The 9452-nt window shown below is 33.5% G+C and overlaps 1 protein-coding gene and 1 pseudogene across 1 annotated transcript; one reads left to right on the top strand and one right to left on the bottom strand.

The window, feature by feature from the left end:
- Positions 1-1102: 1102 nt before the first annotated feature.
- On the bottom strand, positions 1103-1758 carry LOC125864080 (uncharacterized; annotated as a pseudogene).
- Positions 1759-4687: 2929 nt separating this feature from the next.
- Positions 4688-9331, top strand: LOC125864343 (GDP-Man:Man(3)GlcNAc(2)-PP-Dol alpha-1,2-mannosyltransferase). Its single transcript, XM_049544303.1, has 7 exons — positions 4688-5041; positions 6437-6723; positions 7251-7437; positions 7850-7918; positions 8034-8227; positions 8577-8686; positions 9006-9331. The coding sequence occupies exons 1-7, from the start codon at positions 4730-4732 to the stop codon at positions 9248-9250; spliced, it is 1404 nt and encodes a 467-aa protein (XP_049400260.1). The 5' UTR covers positions 4688-4729; the 3' UTR covers positions 9251-9331.
- The last annotated feature ends 121 nt before the right edge of the window (positions 9332-9452 follow it).

Raw genomic sequence — 9452 nt, 5'->3', positions numbered from 1 at the left:
CGATTGAAAAAAAAATGATCTAATGATCTAATGAGAGTAACCAGGCTTTGATACCATGTCAAATTGATGAATTAGGAAGTAAGGAATTCACCTAGAATGGTGAAACTGTGCAATCTCCATCGGAGAAGCATGTGAAGAATAAGAGAACAAATCTCTCTGTATTGAATTAAGCAATCTGAGATTACAACTATGAACTAAGCTATTTATAGAACTAACTGAAAATCTACTGCTAACAATCTCTAACAAACTTTCTAACTGATTGTAACTAACTAACAGTATACAATGACGTGGACTAACTATTAACTGATAAATATCTCAATAAAGAAAGCATAGTTATGGTATTGCTTTCTTCTTACTATCTTTTCTTATTTGGAGGGCATTAACTTGTGACTTTTATGAAAATTTCATTTTGTGAAGATACAATCTTGTACTTTCCTCATTTCCTTTTAAATGATATTTTCTTATCATTTAAAAGAGTTGAGATATGATGATCGGCGAAAAAGACGAAGGGGTTAATTTGGGTTTGATTTGCTGGAGAAGACGATTGGGATCGGGTGTGGGTGGGAAGTTCTGCAAAGTATATTATGAAACAATGATTTCAATACACGTTTTGTTTAGGTATGCATAAGAGCTAGCAAACCGTAAATAATTATTTCTTCTTGCTTGTTTTCACTATCCAATTGCCAGTCCGCAACTCCGCAAATCTTCCTCTCCAATGGCTTATGTTTCTACCAAGCCCTCGTCAACTCATTGGCATCTTCGCCTCGGTCATCCTCATCAAAGAGCACTCAATCAAGTCCTCCATAAAAATAATTTACCTTTCTCATTCTAAGCCTAGCTTTTTAATGTAGCCCTTGTCAACCATGACAAGTCGCACAAACATTCTTTAATCTATCTTGAATTATAAAGAGATAAAAATAGAAAAATAAGGAAAAATAACCAAGAGAAATGTTGATATTTCATGCATAGATCTCCATAACACAAAAGATCCTTAATAAAAAAGTTGACTCAGAACTAGTAACGAACTAGTAATACTAGGGAAACCTAGCAAAACAGCCTTTAAGATTCATAAATAACAACTATACACAACTAAATTAAGTTACTACGCACGCGGCACAATTGCACTTGTCGCATCAGTAATTAGCTTGCTTGCAATTTGATAGCACGAATGGACTTCATATATAGCCAATTTCACCTCCTCCTCCGATAGAATCGAAGACGACTACCAATTAGGACGCATTGAACCTTCACTAATGACAGGCTTCTTAATATCAACGCCAACTTCACCCAACAACTCTTCTAGTGTACTACTCAGCAGATTTGGCTTCTTACAAAGCTTACCAGTCAAATAACCAACATCAACAATTCTTCTAATTTCAAATTTCTAGCCTCGACCTCCGGATACATTTGATAGAGTAGATTTTTGGGTTATGTTTCTAGGACCTATAAAAGTGATGGAACTATCCGCCAGTAAGTACCTGAACACAATTCATGTGGAAAACAGTTACATTATCCAATACCAACATGCGCTTAAATTGAATAATTAGGCATCGTTGTTTCACATAAAACAGCAACAGATCTCCATTATTTACAGCATCAATTCCAACAAATGGATTTGGAGTACACTCTTTAGTTCGAGATGCTACTGTTCACGATAGCTAGGCGGTCAGTGACGGTTGTGATGACCGTTTCATTACAAATTTTCATAGTGTAAGAGCTCGCTTGGATCAGCCAAGGAAGAGGCAACTGCTCTGACATTTTATCTCTTAATACTCCCTCCGTCCACAATTGTTTGTCAGGGTAAGGTCATGCACATTTCTCAAGAAAAATTTAATACAAGGTGTAATTTGACTAATATAACCCTACAATACCAAGAATATCAAAAGTCCACATAACTTTTCAATTGAACTACATTATCATTAAGGGCAGAATTGAAAAAAAGTGACTAATTATTTCTTGATTGTTTAAACTGATAATTAATCTTGGACATCTATTTTTAGTATACCTGCCAAACAATTGTGGATGGAGAGAGTATATACTCCCTCCGTCCACAATTAATTGTCATGGTTTCCTTTTTTAGAGTCAAACAATAAGAACTTTGACCAACATTTTACGATGTATATTTTCATCATATTGATATGCAAAAAATTGCAACTTATAGTATTTTTCGTATAATTTTTGAATATCTATTTTTTTTAAAAAAAATATCAAATTAACGTAATCTAATTTAACTTAAATAATTAGTTAAATTAACTTTTGAAAAACACAGCATGACAAATAAAAGTGGACAGAGAGAGTAAATCGGAAACTTGGACCATACCAAACGTTACATTTTCTTGTTGAAAAATGTAGCGTCCTTTATATCTTCACCTAGGTAAAGGTAGGGATGAAGTGAGTTTCCAAGGGCTTTATGTTTACTCTATTTCTTTATATCGTTCACATTCACGGCTCTGCAGGGATCGTCCAACATTAATTAGGCATGCAGCACCATTTATAAAGCTAGAAAACTTTTTCTTTTTACTTTAATTTAAGTTTAACTCATTAGATTTAGTAATATACTCCCTCTGTCCAACAATAGTTGTCAATTATACTATTTTAGGATGTCCAACAATACTTGTTCACCTTATGAAATTAATGAATAATTTTATACTTAGTTCCTAAATTATCCTTATCCCATTTTTCTTCAATTTTTAGAAGAATGGGAAATTTTTCTCGCAGACAACAACGCTCTGTTCGAAAATTTAGGGATCAATAAAATAAAATAACAACACCCACCTTCATTAATTATATTTATTTTTTTATTACATTTTTTCAAGATATATTCAAAGGGTGATATAGTAAAATTAACATTTTATTTGTAGATTCCTAAGAAGTGTGTAAAGTCTATTAGACAAATATTGTTGGACAAAAGAGATATTATTCACATGATATAAAAATATAAATGTGTGTTTTTTTAGATAACCATTTATAAATTGAATAGAAAAAAAATCTTTTCGAATCTCTTATGTATAAAAATAAAAATATCTCATAAAAAATAAAACAAAAAAAAAAACATATTCGCTATAGTCCTTTGATTAGAAAAAAATAATCAAATTTACCTTTGACATATATGAAAGAGTTAATTTTTCCCCCAAATTATGTGAAAGATTTATATTTATCATCTATTTTAAAAAATAATAATCCTTAAATAGTGTGACACATGAAATCATCAGGTGCTAAGCTTCTCTCCTTTAAAATTCATGACAAATTTATTCTAGCATGGATAAATTTGACCTCAAACTATTAAAGGAGACAAATCTATTTCATTTTGCATAGTCCAACAACAAGTTCGATCCTTTACCCTTTGAAATTTACGAAGATAAAATTGAAAAACATATTTAAAACACTTTTTCAAATTTAAATTATAACTCCACGTTGAATTGAAATTTTTTATAATCACTGATTTTAAATAAAACAAAAAACTTCCAAAAAAAAAAGTAAATAATTCTCATCTCCAAAGCAACTCCTAAAATTAAATGACTAATATTTAGGTCTATTTTAATTTAAACTAGAAATACACAAAATCTCATCCAATAAGCCCTAAAATAATATTACCACCAAAATTTGAAATTTAGCCAGAAAGAAATAAAAGAGAAAAGACCCAAAATAGTCCCTCATCTTTGGATTAAAATTCAAAGTCATCATTTATATTTCACATAGAGCATTAATAGTCTGTTATGTTTGCAATATTGGTGCACTTTTGGTCCTCCTCCAAAAAAATTCTCATTTTTAACATTGATTTTATCCATAATTTATGTATGAAATATTCAATTGTCATTTTATATATTTAGTGAAAATAATAACTTCATCTGAGAGAATGTGAAAAGAAAAACACATTGTTTTATTTAGTAAAAATTGTATTGCAAATAAAGTCGAGAGGTTCATCACAGCTATTTCACGTGCAATAGTATAAAATTTTCTTTTCTTCCGACGTCATATATTAAAATATTCTTAGTTTAACTGCATTAATATTTCTACTCAACAGAACAAAGTGTTCTACTTCTCACCTTCTCTCACATAATGTTATTATTTTACTAAATATATTTAAAAAACGTTTGGATATTTCTTACATATAATTGTGGACAAAAATAATGTTAAAATATAGGCAAAAGTTTGAAGGGCCAAAAGTGCATCAATATTGCAAACATGAGAAACTATTAGGGGTCGTTTGGTGTGAGGGATAATACCAAATAGTCCCGGGATTAAATTATAGTACCGCTTATTTTGTTGTTTGGTTGGCAAGTTCGGGATAACTTATCCCGGGATTAATAATTAATACCGGGATAAGTTATCCCTCTCTTGGGGTGGTATAGTAATCCCGGGATAACTTATCCCGGGATAAAATAGGTAAATGACAAAAATGTCTCTTTCAACCCTTTTGTTATATCTCTTTTTACATTAATGAAGGGCATTTTTGTAAACAAATAAATTATTCTTAAAATTTATTATTTTGAATACAACAAACCAAACACTCAATAAAAAATAATCTCAACACAATTTATCCCATCATAACTAATCTCAATATAACTTATCCCAACATAATTTATCCCATCATAACTCATTTTCAAACCAAACGACCCCTTAGTTCTACATGTGAAAAGTCAAGGAGGCTTTGAGTATTAACTATTTTGGAACTTTTCTCGAAATAAAACAAGAAAGAAAGACAGAAGTCTCCTCTTTCATTTCGAAAATGGGGGTTTCTAATTGGCTTCTGATCGGTGCTGCTATTGCCGTAACGTTGTTAATTGCTCAAGCAATAAGGTTACTGTTACTGGTAATCAATGGCCGGAGAAACAAAAAGAAGGCTGTCGGGATCTTCCACCCATACACCAACGACGGAGGTGGTGGAGAACGAGTCTTGTGGTGTGCCGTCAAAGCTATCCAAGATGAAAACCCTAATCTAGATTGTGTAATATATACAGGAGATTTCGATGCTTCTCCTCACAGTCTTACTGCTCGTGCCCTTGATCGATTTGGAGTCAAATTAATTCACCCTCCTAAGGTAATCCCTTTACTTCTCCCGTGTTTAAATAAGTTAGATTAAGAAAAATCGTGCTGAAAATTTAAAATATTGAACTCATCGTATATAGAAAAAACAGAGTTTATCAGTAATAACTTGATAAATAAATTTATTTCTCCCTCCATTTAAATTCAAGTGTATTAGCTTAACTATACATGGAATGTAAGGAAATAAGGGAAAATTTTTAATCTTGTGGTCTCAAGCTAAAGATGTGTGCAAGGGTAATGCACCAAATGCGCTTTGAATCTCGTGGTCACATGTTGGAATTAGAAAGTTCCAAATATTGAAAGACATATAAAAAAAAAACAGATTTAAAACACTTAAATTAACAAGGATGAAGTATGTATAATGATACTTGCTATGTTTTGAGGCCTAAAGCATTGGACTTACTCGCCTTACCATCTTGCGGGGACGGTTCTTTCTTTTCATTTTGTATGATAGTTTTTGAGTAGATATGATTGTAAGACGCTAATATGACTTGCGTATGATATCACTGATGGTGGAAAAGTTTGATTTGATAGGAAATGTCATGTTTAAGTTTAAAACTTTAATGTTTTTTTTTATTGTATGGTAATTAAAAAAGTTTAATGAATTTGAATTCTTAAAAGTTGTGAATGTAGAATGAAATTGGAATAGTCTCAAAACATTTTGGAAAGTCACAGATAGAAGATCGCTGTATAAATTGTAAAAGAGAGGAGGGAGTATTTCCTCGAGGTTTTAAGAAAGTGTGTCTATTTCATCCACATGCCATACTTTGTAATAGCATGTAGTGTTTAGGTGTGATGATGGAAGCTTTGTTCCAAATATCCAGCATTAGGATGGGTTGATATTCCTTTGCTGTTTAGGTATACAAACAACTTCCTATTTCTCTTTTACCCGTGTTTTCGTTATCTTTTTCCCCTCTTCCCCGCCCATGTCTCAAATCCCACCGCTTCTTTACTACAGTGGAGTATCAAGTGTTTGTAGTTATCAGGGGAACTCCTAGCTTCTTGACAGGCATTTTGTTAGCAGGGATTTCAACATTACCATGTAGTCTTTCTGCTTCCTCTATGTTGGATTTTCTAGACTTTACCCCTAATAACACATTGAAATCCTCCTGCTCATTCTTTAACAAGGAGCTTCTAATCTATTTTGATTTGTACTTATTATTTATGCATGTTAGTTTGTACTTTGAGATATCTATATTGTACACTCCTTTTACCTGTGTTGCTGCATTTTGTGTTTCTTTTGTTGATGCTTCATCACTGGCATATGTTTGATGGTGGTAATCACTATCACGTATAAAACCCTGTACAAATGATTGTTGCATAATGTCGTAGTTCGGAATTCACATTCAATGTCATTTTTGCTCAAGATTACTGATATCCTGCGCATCAGGTGGTCCATTTGCATAGGAGAAAGTGGGTCGAAGAAACCACTTACCCTCGTTTCACAATGATTGGTCAAAGCCTTGGATCAATTTACCTTGCTTGGGAAGCTTTGTGCAAATATACACCCATATATTACTTTGATACCAGTGGATATGCTTTTACTTATCCAGTTGCTCGTATATTTGGATGCAAAGTTATTTCCTATACTCATTATCCAACTATCAGTTTAGACATGCTGTCCCGTGTTCGTGGGCGCAGTTCAATGTACAACAATGATTCCTTTATTGCCAAGAGGTGAGTTCAACTACTTTATATCAGCATATGCCATCTATAGGATTTCATGATAAGACGTCACTTGGGTGGAAGTTTTTGGTGGTATTACGTGGAACTAAGCACCTTCAGGTTTGTCTACCTTGTTGAAACAAATAGGTAAAAACCCTAATTAGCTTTGCGAGCCATTTTTGTTGTCTGTCAACTAAGTGGTGCCAAGGTCCCCTACAAAAAATTGTTGATCTGCTTGTATCTTTTATCTTCCCAAATCATTATTAACAATTTTTTCCACTAGACTTTGTCACATGTATGCATATATCTTTATCAAATTAATGTGTTCATACACTAACTGGCAGTCATAAGAAGATATGTTGGCATATTATGGCTAGATGTTACTCTGATTCTCAGTGAACTGTACATCTAGATGTTTTAGCGAGTCTTGTGAAATTATATATTCAAGTGACTGAATTTGACAAGCTTGTAAATTCTTTGCTTTTCATCTGCTTGTATTGTATCTGTGCATGAAGCTAATGAAATTACTTTTCTGGCAGTGCAATACTATCCCGGTTCAAGGTCATTTATTATGCATTATTTGCCTGGCTGTACAGTATCGTTGGTTCTTGTGCACACCTTGCAATGGTTAATTCTTCATGGACTCAATCTCATATTGAGAATCTGTGGGGAATACCAGCTCGAATTAGGCGTGTGTATCCTCCTTGTGATACTTCTGGGCTTCAGGTCTGTAGTTTACTTGTTTGGTGTTAATATAGCCTTTCTTCCTCCTCCTGATGCCTAAACTTGTTAATGTTTTTCTCCTTTTCTGTAGATTTGTTTAATTTAATATCGAGGCTAATATTCTTACTATTAGCCTTTTCAATTCCTTTTTTAACTATAAGTATTGTCTTGCGTTTTGGAGTTTATAAAGTATATGATGGGAGTAGGATGAATGTAATATCCAGACAGATTTCTCCTTTCAATCTTATTGGACTTTCATGGCTCTTTTCTTTGGTGAAAATTTAAGGAAATAACATTACGAACTCCTCCTTTGAAGGTCTTAACAATTTTTGTTATAGTGTTTTGAGTCTGGGTTGGATTTTAAGAAGGTGCATTGTTGCATAATATAAGCCAAACATCGCGTTGCTCTTGACAGGTGCTTCCGCTGGAAAAGTCAATGAAGCCTCCGAAGATAGTATCTGTCGCTCAGTTCCGTCCAGAGAAGGTGGGCATTTTTATGTAGTCCTTGTGGAAATCAAGGTACCCATACTTGTGCAGATGTTTCAAGGTATATTGCAACCTTGATGTCCTGTAAAATTTGTTTTTTTTTCATGAGTTAGGCACACCCACTCCAACTTGAGGCATTTGCAGTTGCCATAAAAAAGTTAGACCAAGATCTGCCAAGGCCGAAAATCCAACTAGTGGGTAGTTGTAGGAATGAAGCGGATGAGAAAAGGTTGCAAAATTTGAAGGATCTAGCGATTAAATTGAATGTGGATGATCATGTTGAGTTCCACAAGAATGTCTTGTACAGGTTAGTAGTACAACTCCATTTTGGTAGTCGGAAATTCTTGAACTCCAAGGCATGATTTTGTTAAACTGTCTGGACCAGACTTTTCTTTCATTGCTTGAAGCTATTTGTTAGGGCAAGAGTTCCATCTGGGACGGACTTTTTGCATTGGTTACCTCCTCCCAAAAGAAAAACTAATTTAAAAAATTTAAAAATTGGCTGGATATTCAGGTCATTGTAATACACAGAGAGAAGTAATATTATGCATGGTTGTAAAAAGCTAACTAGACTTGATTGGATATCTTTAGTGCTGTTACCTCTCTGTGTGTTTAATAAAAGCTTTATTCTCATTTTTAATCTATTGTTGATGCAGTGATTTGGTCAGGCTTCTGGGTGGTGCTGTAGCTGGAATCCATTCCATGACAGATGAGCACTTCGGCATAAGTGTAGTGGAATACATGGCTGCTGGCGCTATACCAATTGGTTAGTCATGTTGTGTTGTTTCTCCTTCACCCTGTATTTGACTTCTGTGAAAAAACACGGGAAAATATTATTAAGATGTATATCTACATTATTACAGTAAGTCCTATTTATAGTTATACTTTACATAGTACATAATAATCTTCTTCCATGTGGCACACTATATACATAATATTCTAAAACACACCCTCAAGTTGGTGCACATAAGTCATATGTAATGAGCTTGTTACAAATGTAACTAATACGAGGATCAGTTAGGGACTTGATGGAAATATATGCTAGCTGATCATTTTAACTTCCAAAGTTTGTTGGTTTCGTTCAGCTCATAATTCAGCTGGTCCAAGGATGGATATTGTGTTACCAGAAGATGGAAAGCAGACTGGATTTCTTGCCGAGAGCGTAGAGGAATTTGCTGAAGCCATCATTGAAGTCATTAAGATGCCAGAAACTGAGAGGTTGGAGATGGCTGCAGCTGCAAGGAAACGAGCCTCCATGTTCTCAGAGCAAAGGTTTTATGAAGATTTTAAGGCTGCTGTACGACCAATCTTTTACAATGATAGTAAATGATTACAAAATCTTTGTTTTCATAAATACAAGAGATCAATTTTGTTCACCATAATTAGACTTAATCTTATCTTTTTCTTCTTGTTTGGTTTGCCTTATATTTTATAAAAATAGATGATATCTCAATTGCACTTACTGTTATCAAGAAAGTTGTTGATACAGTTAACTTCTGTAAAGTTTATTCTCCTAGATCTTCTTGGCTCGT

This window comes from Solanum stenotomum, chromosome 5 (assembly GCF_019186545.1).
Source record: "Solanum stenotomum isolate F172 chromosome 5, ASM1918654v1, whole genome shotgun sequence".
NCBI classification, from domain to species: domain Eukaryota; kingdom Viridiplantae; phylum Streptophyta; class Magnoliopsida; order Solanales; family Solanaceae; genus Solanum; species Solanum stenotomum.
The sequence above is the reverse complement of the archived record's forward strand: the minus strand, read 5'-3'. Positions and strand labels throughout refer to the sequence as shown.

Bases quoted from the DNA above. Each gene is read 5' to 3' on its own strand.
- LOC125864343 (XM_049544303.1), top strand. From the start codon at position 4,730: ATGGGGGTTTCTAATTGGCTTCTGATCGGTGCTGCTATTGCCGTAACG. The intron at 5,042-6,436 runs GTAATCCCTTTA...CCTGCGCATCAG, and splicing joins AATTAATTCACCCTCCTAAG to GTGGTCCATTTGCATAGGAG. The intron at 6,724-7,250 runs GTGAGTTCAACT...CTTTTCTGGCAG, and splicing joins GATTCCTTTATTGCCAAGAG to TGCAATACTATCCCGGTTCA.